The following is a 21089-nucleotide window of genomic DNA, read 5'->3' on the forward strand; positions in this document are numbered from 1 at the left end:
ATATATATATATTTCCTTTTATATATATATACACAATTATTATACATAATAGTTAGGAAATTTATTGACCTTTTTTAGTTATCTTACATTAGCTACATTTGCGGATGATATAGCAGTTTTAGCTGATAACGAAAACAAACTGAAAGCCACCCTAACAAAGATGGAAAGAAATCTTCACACAGTACAGCCTAAAAATTAATTATAAGAAAACAAAATTATTAATTACAATAAAGCAGATCCAATGAAAATAAACCTGGAAATAAATAATAACCTACTACAACAGGTATCCTCTTTTAAATATCTTGGAAGTCTTATCACAGAAGATGGAAGAAACCAATCAGATATTAACACACGAATAATCCTTGCCAAAAAAGCATTCTATAACAGAAAAAACATTTTTACCAGTAAAGGACTTAGCATTCAGCTCAAAAAAAGGCTAGTGAAAACATACATATGGAGCATTGCATTATATGGTTGTGAGGCCTGGACTTTAACAAAACAAGGCATGAAAAAGTTGGAGGCATTTGAAATTTGGTGCTGGAGAAAGATGATGAAAATGAGTTGGACAGAAAAGAAAAGTAATGAAGAAGTTCTGAATATAGTTCATGAAGAGCGGTCATTAATGAAACACATCAATAAGAGAAGAAAAAGCCTAATTGGACACCATTTGAGGAATGGTGGACTGATTACAGAAATAATGGAGGGGACTGTAGAAGGAAAGAGGCCATGAGGCAGACCAAGAATTTCATATATAAATAACATAATGATGCTAACTGACGCTAAGAGTTATGAAGAGATAAAAAGGAAGTCACAAGACAGGATGTTGTGATGTGCTGCTATATTTACCAATTTTCGGATTGATGCACCAAAGAAGAGACATTAGCCACTTAGGCAGCACCTTTTGGAATTGTCAGTTATTGTTTAATTAGCTTTATACATGTACTGAAGATGCCTGTAATACTCAGACGAAAATTCTACTATTAAATAATATTTTACGTGAGTTAATTTCGTTATTATAATTTTAATTATTATGTCTACTCACGGTATTTCCTTCTGAAACATATTAGTTTTCCTATGCATTACTTAGTTGCAGAAAGATTCTTGGTTTAAATTTTATCAAGACCAGAAGGAATTTTCTAGGAGTTGAAGATAATTCTCAAAAACACACAATGATGTGAGAGCACACACTTTTACAGACACAAATATGCAAAAAAAAAAGTCACGAGATGCAGAATTAGCAAGTTTCTGAAACAATAAGCTGATATATTGCCCACTGCCATTATCTGATTTCACATGGTATGACGTGGGAAAAAACAAAGGATAGCAAGAAGAAAACATGGAAAATGAAGTGAATGACTAGATCTTAATGAGAGAGGTAAATTTCTTTACAGGATAAATGCTTTCATCAAACGTTTCTTCAAGATTAAAAAAAACCAAATATATTTCCTTATAAAACACTATATATATAATTTTGTTTCACTTGGTTTCTTCCTCATAGTAAAGATGTTCTTGCTACTTTTTCTTGATCTAAACTTCCTAGACTTCATTCAGTTGATTTATCATCATTGTCTTTAAGAGAGGTTACATGTTGTATGTGTTGTGCCTTGAGGTGATACACATAGTATTTCTGTATACCAGTTCACTTTGTATAAATGTGTTCTGTGTAAAAACTTTGAAAAAATAAAATTAATTAAAAACAAAATAATGAAAGAAAAAAATTCTCTTTTCTTCTGTTTGGTGATGCATTGGAGAAGTTGGTGGGGGGGGGGGGGGCTACATTCAATGTTTTGTCCATTTGTTCACAAATGAGTTTTTCTTAAAGTATGACTCATTATACCTTTTTACATAGTTTTATATATATATATATATATATATATGACAAGTAAATTAAATTAACAGCTATATGATATAACAATTGATTACTGCTGCAGACTGCAAGTTGCTTGTCTATCCTGGAGCCTTTAATATGACTACAGGACCAGCTCACTGGGAACTTCTTCAGCGAGGTAGAGCTGTTGATAATCAGCTTTATATTGCCACAGTATCTCCTGCTAGATCAGAAACTGGTACATATATAGCTTGGGGACATAGTTCTATAGTCAGTCCATGGTAAGTTGGACCCAGTATTAGTTTTATAATTATTATAAAGACAATATTAATATTTCTTACTATGATTGCAAGTAATCAAGAGATAATTTTTTTTTTTTTTTTTTTTTTTTGCTGAGTCAGAACATTATCATACATGAAATTATATTCTAGTTTTCATCCTTTTCTCTCCACCCACATAGAGCTAAATGAATAGTATAATATTAATTGCAGAAGTCATTTATGAAAAAACAACTTCTCCAGTTGATTTAGTTTTCAATATTGCATTGGTCTGTCTCTCACTGATGAGTAAAGGTTAAAACCAGTCTTGATAGTGACCCTTCCAATAATTTATGGTACCATGCACTTCTGAAAGGAAATAGGCTATGACATATAGGACACTTGGGCAGTTTGATGTGAAATCAGCTGGCTCTGTATAAAAGTAGCAAGTTGAAAAGATATTTCACATTGAAGCATTTGTTTGCTCATGTTGCAGTAAAGGATACAAAAAATAATGCAATTTTTTCTCAGGTATGATTCACTAATAGTCAAATTATATGAACTGTAAACAATTTTTATAAAGTATAGTATTTATATAAAGTTGAAATAGTTTATTATCCTATAGTAATGTTTGCTCTTATTTGAAATATTGGAAACATTAGTCAACCTGTTAATTATATTAGCCTATGATATTGTCGTCTTCTCCCTGAGGATATTCATGAGAAAATCATGAAGTGATAAGTGATTATTATAATTTAAAACTTTTCTTTGCAAAACTGTGATATTATTAATACTTTTTATAATTAAGCAGGTATAAATAAAATGTGGGATCCAGAAGATACATTATTGTAATATAAATGACATTGGCCAGGCTTTACATCTTGTATTTCAATACTACTGTAAAGTTAAAAAGTTTCAGATCTAGGATTGAAAAATAAGACTCATAAAAATAATAAGGTATAAATGTATATATATCATGAATGTCAGAACTTGATTTGTAGACTAACATTCAAATCATAATATTATTAATTATTATTATTATTGTATGGGCACCTCCATGGAGTCCAAAGACTTGTCACAAGAAGATCCAAATTATTGATGCTATCTATTATACCTCTCCTTGAATCATTTTTCATAGATAAATTTTTCTGGAATTTCAGTGCTATAATTAAGCAGGTATAAATAAAATATGGGATCCAGAAGATACAGTATTGTAATATAAATGACATTGGCCAGGCTTTACATCTTGTATTTCAATACTGCTGTAAAGTTAAAAGGTTTCAGATCTAGGATTGAAAAATAAGACTCATAAAAATAATAGGGTATAAATGTATATATCATGAATGTCAGGAGTTGATTTGTAGACTGACATTCAAATCATAATATTATTAATTATTATTATTATCATATGGGCACCTCCATGGAGTCCAAAGACTTGTCACAAGAAGATCCAAATTATTGATTCTATCTATTATACCTCTCCTTGAACCATTTTTCAAGTTAAAAAGTTTCAGATAAATTTTTCTGGAATTTCAGTGAAAGGAAATGCATTCCAGTCATTGTTTTCTTATTTTTCTAGTTTAAAGGATCTTCCATTAGAAATCTGATAAGCTATTTTTGAAACACTAGGCCAAACTGCATCAGTGTTACTTTACAAGAGATATGTTTCTCTGATAGATGTAATTCCTCTTGAAATTACACACTTCACTTTGTCATCGTCATACATTTCAGTTATTTAGACCTATTATTACAGACTGTTCTCTCAAAAGAAACCCATCAGCAAAACAACTTGGTTTATACCAAAATACATGGATAATCTTTCTGTTTAATTCTTTCGTTATTTCTTTTGTGGTGAAATAGGATATATTTTGCCATTTTACTCATAAAGTTCATTTTGGCGTCTATTAATTTTTGCTTATCATTTTGTTTTGTTGCCCAAATTTCACTTCTGAATAGTAGTCTTGGTAAAGCTGATGTATTATAAACTTTTAATCTAGTCTGTGTTTGATCAGTGATTACCAGATTAGGTGTAAGCAGAATTTATTAGATTTGTCTTTTTATCAGGATAGTTCAGCAAATTTATTACACTACTTTTTTATCTATTTTGTCATGTTCATATTAATGTCCTTTTCATCTTCATATTAAATCATGCATCCTAAACAAGTAAAATAATTAACTTGTTCAAATATTTGTTATTTTTACTATTTTTACTTCTGGTTCAATCTTGACATTTAAAAGCATGTTTGGGATTTTTATGTTGAGATTATCATTCAGAAATGTTCAGCTATTTCCTTTTAGATTTACTATACATTTTCTGAAGATTATCTTCTGAATCTGTAATTATCACCTTGTCATCAGCAAAAATGAGCTTCTTTAAATTCATGTTACTGGATACTTTAATAATAGCTTGATGGCTTTCTATTCTATTTTATTTTTATTTGATTTACATGTTTATTAAATAGATTTACAGATTATTGGCATTCCTGTTTAACTTCTTCGTTTATTTTCTCCCAGTTGATAGTTAATTCTATATGTATTTCATTATTAAAGGTGCTTTTAATGAGAGGGTCCACAAGATCTGCATTCTGAGAGGGAGAATGAGCAAGCAACCACCACTAACTCTATTGCTTAGGATATGAGCAAGAGAGTTAATGTTGTGGGAACAAGTGATTTGGTTGATCATAAGGAAAATGTAAGATATCAGTATGTTATTGAGGAAATTGGAAGATAACAGTGTAGTAGGAAACGTCTGCATATTGCTAAGATATGACAATGATGAGTTAAGATGGAGAACAAAAATCATGAATGGTATGCTGGCAGAGCTATGTGAGGAGAAAGGAATGCCGTTTGTAGATGTGTGACATGTATTTGAGAGAAAAATGGATTTGTATAAACATGACTTAATTTTTTAATGGTATTAACAACACCAAACAATTTAATCAAAAGATGTTTTATTAACTGCTTATATTTCGCTGAATTTCAAATCAGCATCATCAGAGCACAACACACTTGTACACGTGACAGTGAGTAAGTAAAACAATAAAATTGCACTGTACAAAAGATCTAAAGTCCTATGATGGCACCCTCTAATGTTGAAAAAAAATCATTACAGCTATGTGGGAGTTGCTCTTAAGATGACAGTTTTCCAAATTTTTGACAAATTAATGCAACCATACTTGTTCAGGTTAGAAGAATTTTTCAAAGCCATTGCTGACTCAAAAAATAATCTTTCAGATCTGTAACTCCTAAATAGCACATTCGTTTTCTTCCGTCTAATCCTGTGTGAAGGAGTGTCCAAAACATGGCCTGCCAGCTCTGACTTGCCATAGTAATAGTAGCAAATGTATTTTTTATGTTCTTCCAGGCAGATGTTAACTGATCTTCCTGTTTGTCCATAGCAGGTCAAGTTACAGAGAACTTCATACACTTCTGGATGTGCTAAAGGGTGAAGTTTATCCTTAGGCAAGTGGATCAGAGTTGCTAGTTTCACATACGGTTTGAAAGTGGTGTGAAGGCCATGTTTCATTAGTACTTTGGCTATCTTTTCTGATGTTCCTCTGATATAGGGAATAGAGATGGTCATGTTGTGTTCCTGTGTATTAGGGGAGAGAGGAGTAATGGGCTGTGTAGTATTTTATCTATTTTGTAGGGATTGTAGCCATTGGCTAAGAAAGTATGCCCCGGATATTTGAGTTCTGTGGTCAGAGCTGTATCGTTAGAACAAATGGCTCTGGCTCTGTGTGTGAGTGTTTTTAAAATGTCATACTGTTGGACTGGATGATGATGTGATTGTTTATGTAGGTATCTTCCTGTATGTGTTGGCTTTCTATAAATGGAAAAAGATAGTGATCCATCTGAAAGGTGGGTGACTAATGTGTCAAGAAATGGTAAACAGTTATTAGATTCTTTTTCTACTGTGAAGTGGATTTTGGGGTATTGACTGTTTAGGTAGGTGACAAACGCATCCAAAGTGTCTTGTCCATGGGACCAAATGGAAAACACATCATCTACATAGCGTAACTAAACTAGTGGCTTGTATGTAGCTGTGGTAAGTACTTTGTTTTCAAAGTTTTCCATGTAAAAGTTTGCTAGGGGGGGGGGGGGGGAGACCCATAGCAGTACCATTTATCTGTTTGTAGATTTTTCCTCCACATGTAAAGTCCCCCTGATATTTTTGAATTATTCAAAAATATCAGAGGGAAATTTAGATTTGTTAAAATCTAGAGCGTCTATAAGTGGTACATTGGTAAATAAAAAGGTGACATCAAAACTAACCATTATGTCTGAAGTTTTTAGGATACAATTTTTAACTAGTGTTTTGAAATGAACTGAATTTTTTACAAAAGTAGAGGAGTTGCTAGTAAGGAGAGCAAGCAACTTGGCTAACTGTTTGGGCCAGTTTATACGTGGGACTATCCATGCTATCAACTATGAGGCATAGGAGGTTATTAGGTTTTTGGTAATCCATAAATACGGAGTGGTTAACATGAATTGGTTTTATTTTTTTGATGATTTCTTTGGGCCAGGAAGTCACTTTTTTTAGTAATTTAGTAATTTTTTTTTCTTTGAGACATAGTGGGGTCTCGATCTATAATTGGTACATGGAACCATCACATAGGAGATCTTGCATTTTTTTTGCTATAATCTTCTTGACCCATGATAACTGTAGCATTCCCTTTATTGGCTTTTGTAATAATAATATTTTTATTCTTATATAACTTTTTTAAAGGCAGTTATTTCATTACATGATATTACATTTTGGTGGTTTAGCTTTGTTTAGAATATTTGCTATATCTAAGCACACATTATTGGCCATAGCCAGTGGAAGATCGTAAGATGCCCTGTTCTACCTTCATCATGATTTCTAATTTTGGAATTTGTTTAGGTGTGACTGCAAAGTTATGTCCTAGACTAGATTGTATAAAATCCATTTTATGGATTTTATAAGATGGATAGTATTTGAATGGCTTCAATGTAAGTCAAGTGGAGAGACTGTAAGTCAAGTGAAGGATCAGGAGAGTGAAATGGATGAGGCTGAAGTATTTGCTAATGAAAATAATAGCACTGAGAGATGAAGAGAGAACAGGAATGCAAGAGGGACAGGGAAACAGGGTGAGTCAGGATGAACAGTGAAACATGGCATAGGGAAAGTAGATGTTGGAAGTTGTAGTGAATGTGTACAGGAATGATCAGCATAGGAATAAATTGGATTAGGATGTGGGGCATTTTTTTGCCCCACATCCTAATCCAATCCTCATATATCTCCTTAGTTGAGTCTAAGGAGATATATGAGGCAAGTGGTGATAAAGGTGATTTGGCAAGGGCAAGTATTGTGGGGAGATCACAACCAACAGTGGCTTGGTTAGGACTGGTTATAGACCTAACAGTGAACTACTGTGTTAATTCAAATGCCAGGAGCATCAGAAATAAGAGAGAGAAAATTATTTCACTGATTCAATTTATCCCAAAAATTGTTGGAATAAGTGAAACATAGTTGAATGTGGTATGTCTTTCTGGGAATTGAATTGAATTTGCTCCCATTTCCTCAGAAATGGGAGAAAACTTATTGGCGAGTAAGCCAAAAGTGTATAAGGAATTAAGCTTAATGCCAGTAAGGTAATAGGACTTGATGACATATCACCACATGTCTTAAAAGTGTTCAAGGGAGTTTAATAAGACTTTTGCAGCAACACAAGTACCAGAGGAATGGAAGGAAGGTAAAATTGTTCCACTTCACTGATAAGGTTTAGGCTACAAATTACAGGCTGATCTCTATATCTGGAGTTGTAGTTAAGGTGTTGGAGAGGTTGGTGAGAGCTAAGATAGAAGTGGGTCGATGATAATAGCTATATTCTCTTTGACTGTCAGCATTAGTTTGTTAAGGGGAAGTCATGTTTTACCAACTTACTTATGTACTGTACCATGTATGCACTTGTATGTGCTTCTGATACATTTGAAACAAAATTATTGTTCAAGGAATTTTATATACTGTGACATACTTTGATTTTGCAAAAGGTTTGGATAGATTATGTTGCCACAAGTTGGCAAGAGCAGATGGGATTGGTTGCTAGGCTGTCATATAAGTATCAGAAAGTTGTGTATGGGGTTGCAGTGATCTGTCTTTGGGCCATTGTTATTTAATTTGTATAATAATGATGTTGGGATGAGTTTAAGTCGAGATATATACAACTGTTTGCAGATGATGAAAAACTGGAAAGAGTGGTGAGGAATCAAGCAGATGTTGTGGCAGAGAAATTTTTGATGAGACTGAAGATATGAGAGACCTGGGAGTGGTGGACAAAGATCTGAAGTTTAGAGGTCACATTGCACAAGTTGTGAAGTCATCACCTCAGATTATGACAATGATGTGGAAGACCTTAACATGCAAGAATAAATAGGTTATGGATCCATTGTATAAGGTCTTAAGAAGGCCTGATATTGATTATTGTGTGCAGATTTCATCACCTGGATTTCCTGATGATGAGAATATATTAGAAAGATTCCAGAGAAGACTGATTTAAGGTTGTAACTGGTGTTTGGAATGTGAGATATGAATTGAAGGAATGCAGTTTGCAAAGCCTCATGAATAGGAGGAGAGGAGATATGGTTGAGATATTTAAGTAAGTAAGGGATTGTTACCTGGCTAGAAGAAAATTTTTCATAGAATGGGGGTAGTTAGAACTAGGGGGTGTACCCCTGAAAATTGTATAAGGAGGGTGTGAGTAAAGGCATAGGAGCAGGTTCTTTGAGAAGAGCGATTAAGCAGTGGAATGCATTGCTTGAGAGTTTAAACCACAGCTTTAAATTCCTCCAAATTAAAACTCATAGGAGAAATAGGGTATCTATTTCTCCTAGCTAAAGGTAGCCAAAGGTTTATTTACTGACAATACTCTTGAAAGAAGTGGAGGAGAAAAATAAAAGACCTAAAATTTAAAGAGCTTCATTGAGGACACAGATTATGGCAGTGACGAGTAGAACATTGACATATAGAAATTGAGAGATTATATTTCCATTATTTGAGACATTGATAGTACAACAACAGCATCTGAGAGATCTTTACCATCAAAGAAAATGCTGATACACCAGAATACATGAAACCCACTTCTTTGTCTTAATAAGATAATTTTCCTTTGTATCTGTCAGATTCTGCAGCTGGATTCTTCTCATTTTCATCTCATATTCAACATTCAGAAGACTTGACACTGTCTTAATCTGTGTTCTTTAAACTCTTTCCAAAATCTCTTCATCCCCCCCCCCAAAAAAAGACAATTTGATCATAGCTGCTGCATAGTGTTGTATTTCGATAATTTTTTTTAGTTTTTTTTTCTTCTAGGATTAATAAAAATCATTACTGTATCCAGTTTTTAAAATGTTAATATAAGTTATTCATTTTTTTTTGTAGGGGAGATGTAATTGCCAAAGCTGATCATACTGAACAAATTATATATGCAGATTTAGGTGAGTTGTATATTGCTGTAGTATTTTTGCATTACTATACTGTTTATAATTGCTTTAAAAATGCTTTGTAATACAAATATTTGTCATATTTAACTACAAAACAAGAAATTATGACAGACTTAAGTATCTTTTTTTTTTTTTTCCACTATATTATTTTAGGAAATTACAACGTACTAGGATATACATTAAAATAAATTTTAATATATTTCTATATTTTGGCAACGTCACGCTGCCATTTTCAAGAACTTATGTACAAGATATGTGCACGCAGGCACAGCATAAACAATAAATGAGTAAGAAGAATGAAGCTATTAATTCTCCTAAAGTCCTGATGGTGCCCTCTAGCGGGCGATGTTGGTATTCTTGGGCGATTGGGCTGGAGGTCTTCTGATGTAAGTTTCCCAAATTTGAGGAAGTCTCATGCAGCCAAATTTGTTGAGGTTTGGTTCGTTTCTTAGGGCTGAAGCTGATTCTATGAAAAGCCTTTCATATCTGTATTTGCTACGGTGTATTAACCTGGCTTTTTTCCACCGTATTCTATGGCAGGTATCCAGAGCATGGTCAGCAAGACCAGAGTGGCTGTATTGGTGAAACTGGATGTAGTTCTTGTGTTCTGAAATTCTGATATTTGCTGTCCTGCCTGTTTGGCCGAAGTAGGACAGCTTACAGCTGCAAGGGACCTGGTACACCCCAGGTAGGTCTAGGGGGGGGGGGGGAGGTCTTTTGTTGAGCAGATAAGGGATGCCAATTTTTTATATGGTTTGTAACAAGAAGTTAAGTTATGTTTTTTTAGGATATTTGTGATTTTTTCTGAGGTGCCTCGGATGTAAGGTATGGTGATGGATTTAGAGTAATACTTGTTGTGAGGGGGAGGGGGGGGTTGTGGTTTACTGGTTTTAATAAAGAATCCTTAGAGCTAATCCAAGCTAAATTTCCTCCCGATATCACAGCCCTATTTCAGTTCACAATGAACTCAGGCTATTTTGTTTGGCAAGGAAAATTCTACAAACAAATAGAGGGGACAGCCATGGGTTCTCCACTCTCCCCACCCTTGGCCAACTTTTATATGGAGACTTTTGAAGAGCAAGCCTTGAACTCTGCCCCACAAAAACCAACCATTTGGCTTCGCTATGTAGATGATGTATTCGCTATTTGGCCACATGGCTCCAATGCACTCCTCTCCTTCTTAACACACTTAAACAACCAACACCCCAGAATCAAATTCACCCTGGAAGAAGAAAAAAACAACTGCATTCCGTTCTTAGACACACTGGTCACCCGCCAGCTTGATGGAACCTTGGTTTTCTCAGTATATAGAAAACCCACCCATACAGGCAGATGCATTCACCAACAATCCCCCCCCCCCTCACAACAATATGGAGTCATTAAGACACTACACAACAGGGCTAAACTTATCTGCTCGAATGACAATGCCCTAACCACAGAACGAAACCACATCCTCAACACGTTCTCAGCCAATGGCTACCCCCCCCAAAAAATCCAAAAAATATTAAAACCAGTAAACCACAACCCCCCCCTCCCCCTCACAACAAGGATTACTCTAAATCCATCACCATACCTTACATCCGAGGCACCTCAGAAAAAATCACAAAAATCCTAAAAAAACATAACTTAACTTCTTGTTACAAACCATATAAAAAATTGGTATCCCTTATCCACTCAACAAAAAACCAACCTCCCCCCCCCCTAGACCTACCTGGGGTGTACCAGGTCCCTTGCAGCTGTAAGCTGTCCTACTTCGGCCAAACAGGCAGGACAGCAAATATCAGAATTTCAGAACACAAGGACTACATCCGGTTTCACTAATACAGCCACTCTGGTCTTGCTGACCATGCTCTGGATACCTGCCATAGAATACGGTGGAAAAAAGCCAGGTTAATACACCGTAGCAAATACAGATATGAAAGGCTTTTCATAGAATCAGCTTCAGCCCTAAGAAACGAACCAAACCTCAACAAATTTGGCTGCATGAGACTTCCTCAAATTTGGGAAACTTACATCAGAAGACCTCCAGCCCAATTGCCCAAGAATACCAACATCGCCCACTAGAGGGCACCATCAGGACTTTAGGAGAATTAATAGCTTCATTCTTCTTACTCATTTATTGTTTGTGCTGTGCCTGCGTGCACGTATCTTGTACATAAGTTCTTGAAAATGGCAGCGTGACGTTGCCGAAATATAGAAATATATTAAAATTTATTTTAATGTATATCCTGGTACGTTGTAATTTCCTAAAATAATATAGTGAAAATGCATAACCAACGTCTAAGCCTTTCCACGAGAAAGACTTAAGTATCAGTCTGTAATAACATCATAGTATGAAGGATTGGGGCAGGGGGGATCAAGAGCAAATGGGAATTAGTTAAGGAATAGTGGCAAGTGGAATCAAAACTAACTCAAAAAAAAAGTACCTTCAGTAAATGCAAACGTATAAGGATGACTGTAGTAAATTAGATGATTGAATTATTGAATGTCCATTTGCCAAAGTATATCATAGGGATACCCAAAACAATGAAGCATTTGTGCTGATAATTGCTTTAATGAATGATTTAATGAATATAAAAAGAAAACAAATATGCAAGCACACCCGAACTCAACACCACCAGAGTTAAAGATTTGTACTATCAACATAAGAAGCCTGAATGGCAAAGAAATGGAGCTAGCTGAAGAATTAGATAAGTACCAGATCAACATAATAGGGGTGACTGAAACAAAAAAGACAAAAACTGGTGAGATCTTTTTGAGCAATAAATACAAAATGTTATATTCAGGTAATAACAATCAAGGAAAACAAGGAGTAGTCATAGTATTCAACACAAAATACGAGGCTAATCTTCTTGAATGGCAGGCAGTCTCAATTAGAGTGATGTGGGCAAATATCAGAATTTTTTGAGGATTTAGAGAAGGCATCTGACACAATGAAAAAGGAAAAGTTGGTCCTTGTTGGTGATCTAAATAGCATAGTAGGAAATGAATGTCAGACATCCAAATTTGGAGAAAAGAGCAAAGCTAATAATAATGGCAAATACCTGTTGGATTTCTGCTCAGGACATGGACTGGAGAGAAGCTATTCAATACGCTACAGTTATATGGTGTCAACGGATCATTATATCAAGCAATACTTAGTCTTTATTTGAGTTGTAAGTCAGCAGTTAGAATTGAAGGAAGATGGTTTAATGTTAAATCTGGTGTGAGACAAAGTTGTACATTATCCCCTCTGTTATTCATTATCTATATGGATCACATTATGAAAGAAAGTGGTATTAAACATGATATCAGAATTGGAGATGTTAATGTTAGCTCTTTGCTTTATGCAGATGATGTTATAATTCTAAATAAATCCACTACAAGTTTGCAAGATTCCCTGACTAAATTGAATAACTGTTGTAATAGATATGGTATGAAGGTCAGCATTGAAAAGACAAAGACAATAAAAATGGGTAGAATTGTTGAAAATGTCAACTGCGTTGTGAATGAATAACCTGTGGAACAAGTAAAACATTTCAGCTACTTAGGCATGATTTTTAGTGGAGATGATAAATTAAATATGGAAATAGACAACAGAATCAACAAAGCTGGTATGGTTGGAAGTCAATTGAATAAATTCATATGGAATAAGAGAGAAATTAGTCGGAATGCTAAATTAGCTGTATACATGACAGTGTTCAAACCAGTTTTAACTTATGGATCTGAGAGCTGGGTCAGAAGTAAAACACTTGACCAAAGACTAGAGACAGCAGATAAGAGGGGCCTGAGAAAGATTAGAGGCATGAACAGATGAAATCAATGGCAATATCATATTAAAAATGAGGATATTAGGAAAGAACTTGACATTGTCATCATCCAGAAATGTGTTAGCAGAGCTAATATCAGGTGGTATGGTCACTTAAACAGAATGAGCGAGGAAAGATTAGCAAAACAAGTGTTCTCTGCCAGGTTGGCAGGAAAAAGACCCAGAGGAAGATCAAGATATTGGTGGATTGATACAGTACAAAGTGCCTTAGACGATAGAAACATAAGATCTGATAATGTTGGAGTCTTGGCAAATATCAGACTGATTTGGAAGAAAATTGTACATAGGAAGTTAGTAATGATGTAAATTTTTCATGTAGTACTATCATATCCTGTACACCCCTTGAGGGTACATGTCAGGAATTTGATGATGATGAAAAAGAGAACATTTTTATGAAAAAACTGTTCATTGAATAGTATTAGCCATCATCATCTTCAGATAGAAACGTTAGTTTTATGTTACATTTCAACAGGTGGAATAGTCATGCATGCACTTGTACTTACAAATTTCAGTTGCTAGCTGGAGTCATATGCAGTGCAGTGCCTTATTGCTCTCCATGTAAAACAACTATAATTTTAAAAATGCTATCTAATACAAATATTTGTCATATTATCTTCTCCTTCATGTGTTTACTGCAGTCACCTGTCATTGCCAGTATTCTGGCTTCATATAAACCTAATTGATGCTGAGATAGACATTTAATCATATCTACATAGAGTGATATGTCTGTTAGTGGTGTGTTTTTTTGACAGTTTGCTTGCTTTGTAGAAGAAAATGCAAAGTTTCTGAGAGATCAGTTGTTCCACCTCTATATGAGACTAACTCACTTCCAACTGAAATGATCTTACAAAAGTTATGTACATCATTGATGGGATTCAAACCCAGGTCTTTCTAACAAGAAGACATTGCCACTACATTTATTATTATTATGAATTTGAAATGTGTACATTTCAAACTTCAAGTTAATGAATAAAATAGCTGTCATCATCCCTCTAATTCCTAAACAAAGCATCAGAAAATATGATAGCAGGTTGGTCAGCAGAAGCATAATTTCAGTTTTATGTCCCCAAAACAAGTGATTTAAATAAGACTCCTATAAAAAAATTTGAGGCTCTCTCTCATTCCAATAGGTTCTCATTGGAGAGTGCATATGAAGTTTTCTCTGTTTCTGCCTATTTTCATAGTTTTCGTCTTTTTATTGCGATTTTCATGGCATATTTGTTACAGCTGTTATGAAGCCTACTTAGAGAATTGCTCTGGCGACTTGCACTGAATGTATTTAGTCCCCTAATATCAGGTTTAATGTCACTTTCTTCATAATGCAATCCACATAGATGATGAATAAGACCAGAAAGAATATGCATCCTTGTCTTATCCCTAATTTTACATTAAACCATGTTTCTGTGTTCCCTTCAGTTCTAACTGGTGACTAACAACTTAAATATGGACTATGCATTGCTTTGTATAATGTTCCATTTACTCTATGTAATTGTAGTGTTTTGATAAGCTTTTCTCTAGGACTGTGCCTTTGATAAGCTTTTCTGTACTTTGATAAACTTTTCCCTGGGAATGTGCCTTGACTGGCATGCAAAACTAAGTGAGGGCATGTGCATTTTATGCAGTAGTGAAGGAGAGTGTCTCCTCCTTGTTGCACTTGAAGACTGAAATGACATTGTTAACAAATGACCAAAATTTTATTTGACACTGGTAACGAAGGCATGACAGCAAACTATGTGACATAGTCTGGGCACAATCTGAGACAGAGATGTGGCCAGTCACTGTGGAAGAGACAGGAACCTCACCACATAGCCTTCCATAGTAAACCATGAAACAGAAAACCATATTGGATTTAAGCAATGGAGACAAGGTTTGCTCTTGGAAACATTATAGTGAAGTAGAAGAGAAAGAAACTGGGGAATGTAAGACAGATACTATGAAAATAGCATATGAAGAAGATACTTTAAACCCTCTGGGATGGGTATCTCCTGATCCTTCACATCTGAAAACCAAGAATCTTCTCTTAAGGCTTGCAACTTGGAATATAAGGACATTATATGAAGCTGGGAAGTTAGATAACCTTATACAATAACTTAAAGCAATGAAAATTGACATTGCTGGTATCAGTGAAGTCAAATGGACTAATAGTGGAAAAATAAACAGAAAGAGTCATTCAATTATATACTCATAGGAATGGAGTAGCATTTGTACTAAAAAATAAGATTGCCCAATCCTTACTTGAATTTTGGCCCATAAGTGACAGAGTAATTGCATTAAAAATTGCAGCTCAACCTTTTAATATTTTTATTGTCCAAATATATGCACTTACTTCTGATTACCCAGATGAAGATGTAGAATATTTCTATGAAGGCATTCAAAATGCACTTAACAATGCTAAATCAGATGACATAACTATCGTTATGGGAGATCAAAATGCTAAAGTAGACTCAGAAAAGATATCCTTTCTTTTAGGCTTGCACGGTGATCCGAATGCATTTTTGGAAATTATGGAGACAATTACCGTGTTTGAATAAAAACTTTAGTTTACTATTACTAAAATTTTACAATTCGACGTTTCGACCTTTATGTTAAGGTCATCTTCTGGAGCGTACAAATATACACAGGAAACAAGCTATACCACAATCATACTGGTTCGTTAAAGACACTGACTAACCGCTACCACAATTGTTGGCCTGACCTCTGGTGGGAAAAAAAAAAAAAAAAAAAAAAAAAAAATTATACATCAGTGCTAAAGTCCTATTATTTGTGTTGTCTACTATATACATATATTAACATTATATTAACACAATACATTATATTATATTAACACATTATATTAACACAATACATTACATTATATTAACAGAATGTTAATATAATGTTAATATATGTATATAGTAGACAACACAAATAATAGGACTTTAGCGCTGATGTATAATTTTTTTTTTTTTTTTTTTTTTTTTTCCCCACCAGAGGTCAGGCCAACAATTGTGGTAGCGGTTAGTCAGTGTCTTTAACGAACCAGTATGATTGTGGTATAGCTTGTTTCCTGTGTATATTTGTACGCTCCAGAAGATGACCTTAACATAAAGGTCGAAACGTCGAATTGTAAAATTTTAGTAATAGTAAACTAAAGTTTTTATTCAAACACGGTAGTTGTCTCCATAATTTCCAAAAATGCATCAGAAAAGATATCTTCCTGCATGGGAAACCAGGGCCTAGGACATAGAAATCCAGGAGGAGAAAGATTAATACAGTTCTATGAAGAAAACAATCTGGTAATAATAAATACTTTATTTAGCCAGCCTCCTAGAAGACTTAACACATGGAAAAGTCCTGGACACAGCTGTAGGAACGAGATTAACTTCATCATCATCATCAAATTCCTGCCATGTACCCTCAAGGGCTTTAGAGGATATGATAGTACTACATGAAAAAAATTACATCATTACTAACATCCTATCTACAATTTTCCTCCAAATCAGTCTGTTATTTGTCAAGACTCCAACATTATCAGATCTTATATTTCTATCGTCTAAGGCAGTGCTTCCCAAACTTCTGGATGTCAGGGCCCCCTTTGCAAAAATTAAAATATTTCACGGCCCCCCTCGAAAAAAAAAATCTTAATAGAGAGATATATCATCATCATCATCATCATCATCAAATTCCTGCCATGTACCCTCAAGGGGTGTACAGGATATGACAGTACTACATGAAAAAATTACATCATCACTAACTTCCTATCTACAATTTTCCTCCAAATCAGTCTGTTACTTGTCAAGACTCCAACATTATCAGATCTTATATTTCTATCGTCTAAGGCACTTTGTACCGTATCAATCCACCTATATCTTGGTCTTCCTCTGGGTCGTTTTCCTGCCAACCTGGCAGAGAACACTTGTTTTGCTAATCTTTCCTCTCCCATTCTATTTAAGTGACCATACCATCTGAAATTAGCTCTGCTAACGCATTCCTGGATGCTGACAATGTCAAGTTCTTTCCTAATATCCTCATTTTTAATATGATATTGCCATTGATGCCATCTGTTCACGCCTCTAATCTTTCTCAGGACTCTCATATCTGCGGTCTCTAGTCTTTGGTCAAGTGTTTTACTTCTGACCCAGCTCTCAGATCCATAAGTTAAAATTGGTTTGAACACAGTCTTGTATACAGCTAATTTAGTGTTCCGACTAATTTCTTTCTTATTCCATATAAATTTATTCAATTGACTTCCCACGATACCAGCTTTGCTGATTCTGTTGTCTATTTCTATATTTAGTTTACCATCTTCAGTAAAAATTGTGCTTAAGTAGCTGAAATGTTTTACTTGTTCCACCGGTTCTCCATTCACAACACAGTTGACATTTTCAATGATTCTGCCTATTTTCATTGTCTTTGTCTTTTTATTGCTGACCTTCATACCATATCTATTACAACAGCTATTCAATTTAGTCAGAGAATCTTGCAGACTTGTAGCGGATTTATTTAGAAGTATAACATCATCCGCATAAAGCAAAGAGCTGACATTAACATCTACAATTTTGATATCAGGTTTAATACCACATTCCTTCATAATGTGATCCATATAGATAATGAATAACAGAGGGGATAATGTACATCCTTGTCTCACACCAGATTTAACATTAAACCATCTTCCTGTACTTCCTTCAATTCTAACTGCTGACTCACAACTCAAATAAAGACTAAGTATTGCTTGATATAATGCCCCATTGACACCATATAACTGCAGCGTATTGAATAGCTTCTCTCTTGGCACCTTGTCATATGCCTTTTCCAAATCGACAAAACTTAAATACAGATCTTTGTTATATTCCCATGCTTTCTCGACTATTTGTCGTAAAGTGAAGATCTGATCCTGACAGCCTCTATTTGGCCTGAATCCAGCTTGTTCTTCACCAAGCTTTTCTTCCACAATTCTTCTCAACCGTTTCTCAAGTATACTTGCATAGATCTTGCCAGGAACACTCAGTAGGAAAATACCTCTGTAATTCTCACATTCAGTTTTATTTCCCTTTTTATATATGGGTACTATGAGAGCTCTACTCCAATCATCGGGAATTCGTCCCTCTGTCCAGGCTTTCTGAACTATGCAGTGCAGCCACTGTAAGACTCTTATACCACCATACTTCAGCATTTCTGGTCGAATATCATCTACTCCTGCTGCCTTTCCACATTTCAAGCCTTTGATGGCTTTTTCTACTTCAAGTATGGATATGTATTCCTGACTGCATGCCTGGTCAGTGTTTTTTATCACTGTGCTGTCATCACTACTTGTTTCATTTAGCAGTTTTTCAAAGTAATTACTCCATACTTCAAGGATATCTTTTTCTCCTGTTTTCATTTCACCTTTATCATCTCTAATTCCTTTTACAGCACTCTTTCCTCCATTCCTAAGCTTCTTCAACAACCTCCAGAATATTTTGCCACCTTCTTGATATTTATTTTCTATATTCTTGCCAAAGTCCTCCCATGACTTTTGTTTAGCTAGTTTTACACACTGTTTAGCTTTCTTACATTTGTCTCTGTATTCTGTAAGAGTAAAAGCTGACTTATTTGCCAGGAACTTTTGATATGCTTTCTTCTTTTCCTTCACTGCCTCTTTAACTTCCTGTGTCCACCAGGGAGTTCTGATTTTTTATCCTTGCACACAACCTCACCACATGCCTCTCTGGCAGAATCAATCAATGTTTCCTTCTGAGTTTGCCACTGAATCTCCAAGGCTTGATTCCTGTTCTCAAACTCTTTCATTTTCTTTTCAATAATATTTCTGTATTTTAGTCTACAGTTCACATCTGAGAGCTGCTCAACTTTTATTCGCTTTAAAACTTTCTTACATGTTATTCTTTTCAATATGAAATTCAATTTTATCCTGCTCAAGACTAAATAGTTATCACTTCCAATTTCAAATCCTCTGTACACTCTGGTGTCCTGCACCAGGGAGAAAACATCACTATCAACAATAACATAGTCAATGAGACTTTTCTTATTCCTAGCCTCTTCTCTCCATGTGAATTTGTGCACATTTTTATGTTGGAACATGGTGTTAGTAATAACCAGTCCATGTCCTGAGCAGAAATCCAACAGATTTTTGCCATTATTATTAGCTTTGCTCTTTTCTCCAAATTTTCCCAAAATATTTTTGTATGTCTCACAATCATTTCCTACTCTACTATTTAGATCCCCAACAAGGACCAACTTTTCCTTTTTCATTGTGTCAGTTGCTTTTTCTAAAGCCTCAAAAAATTCCTCCACTTCTACCTTAGTAGAACCTTCTGTGGGACCATAGGCACAAATAAGTCTCATTGTCCAGTTCCCCATTCTCATATTTGCCCACATTACTCTACTTGAGACTGACTGCCATTCAAGAAGATTAGCCTCGTATTTTGTGTTGAATACTATGGCTACTCCTTCTTTTCCTTGATTGTCATTGCCTGAATATAACATTTTGTATTTATTGCTCAGAAAGATCTCACCAGTTTTAGTCTTTTTTGTTTCAGTCACCCCTATTATGTCGATCTGGTACTTATCTAATTCCTCAGCTAGCTCCATTTCTTTGCCATTCAGGCTTCTTACATTGATAGTACCGATCTTTAACTCTGGTGATGTTGAGTTGGGGTTTGTTTTCAGATTTGTTCCAGTAGCTGACTTTTCGCTGTTCGCCCTGGTTCCCTGGCGAAAACAACGGGGGCCTTGTTTAACCGGGCGACGCCCCAGCCGGCATGAAATTTTGTCATGTTGTACCATCATTTTTTATTTTGGTTTAACCAATAAGAATACAATTTGGTCGGCTAAATCCCAAATTGCCAGCCCATCCTCGTTCGTTCAGTATCAAAGTAGATACCCAACAGGGTGCACCACGAGAAGGTGAGGATTGGACATTAGGTCAGAAGCCCTGGTCGGTTCTCCGCATTCCTTTAAAGGCTATGTGGAGGTCTCCTCTCAGTTATACAGCTTTGACCCTTAAGCACCCCTAGAGAGATATATTATTATAATATTTATTGTATTTATATTCAATACAAAACATACACAGCGATTATTGCAAAAATCAAATGCATATATTACATTTTTTGCCTCTTACCGTTTGGTTCTGAAGACGATGCGGGCTGTTCTGGTAAAATATGAAATACTGTCCTTTTTTTTTTTTTGAGTCTGTTTCTGCTTCTTCTGATTGTTCACAGGATTTTTTTTTTATTTTTTATCAGCCACTTATCCATCTCAGGGTTAAATTTTTTAACGTAGGATAGATCAAATAATATCACCACTTACCGATACTGGCACACCACAGACTGATAACATGAAATTAGTGAATATTACCTGAATAAGGGAATCTACAGACCAGGAACATTTTTCTCTTTTGTGACTTTTCTCCCTTTACGATAATTAAGCCTAATGCGAAACAAACAGCAAAGGCAGGTTATTAAAACGTGCATATAATTGGTACAGTATTAACAAAAGATCGTGCAACCGAAAGATAAAAGCATAGCTGACAATTGAGTTGAAATGCTAACTCTCTTCAACCGAATTCCATATGTGAAACTGCCATAACATTCATTATATATATATATATTACTTAGTTTTAACACTTTTACGAATTTTAACACGTTCAGTTGAATTTTATTGCTGCCTTGGGAAATCAAACTCACACACATCTAATTAATAACAATAGTTTTTAGTTAGATACTGTGTTTGCCCATGCAACATATGGTTTTGTTTC

General features: G+C 34.9%; 1 protein-coding gene across 1 annotated transcript in view; it reads left to right on the forward strand.

The window, feature by feature from the left end:
* LOC150093889 (omega-amidase NIT2) overlaps positions 1-21089 on the forward strand; it is a 102482-nt gene that overhangs the window by 64970 nt on the left and 16423 nt on the right. Inside the window, exons 7-8 of the mRNA XM_090413172.1 lie at positions 1932-2109; positions 9488-9543. Coding sequence (XP_090269298.1) covers positions 1932-2109; positions 9488-9543 — 234 coding nt within the window. The remainder of the gene's footprint in view (positions 1-1931; positions 2110-9487; positions 9544-21089) is intronic.

This window comes from Typopeltis vanoorti, chromosome 23 (genome assembly GCF_054136105.1).
Source record: "Typopeltis vanoorti isolate ZY-2024b chromosome 23, IOZ_Tvanoo_1.0, whole genome shotgun sequence".
Taxonomy (NCBI): Eukaryota; Metazoa; Arthropoda; class Arachnida; order Uropygi; family Thelyphonidae; genus Typopeltis; species Typopeltis vanoorti.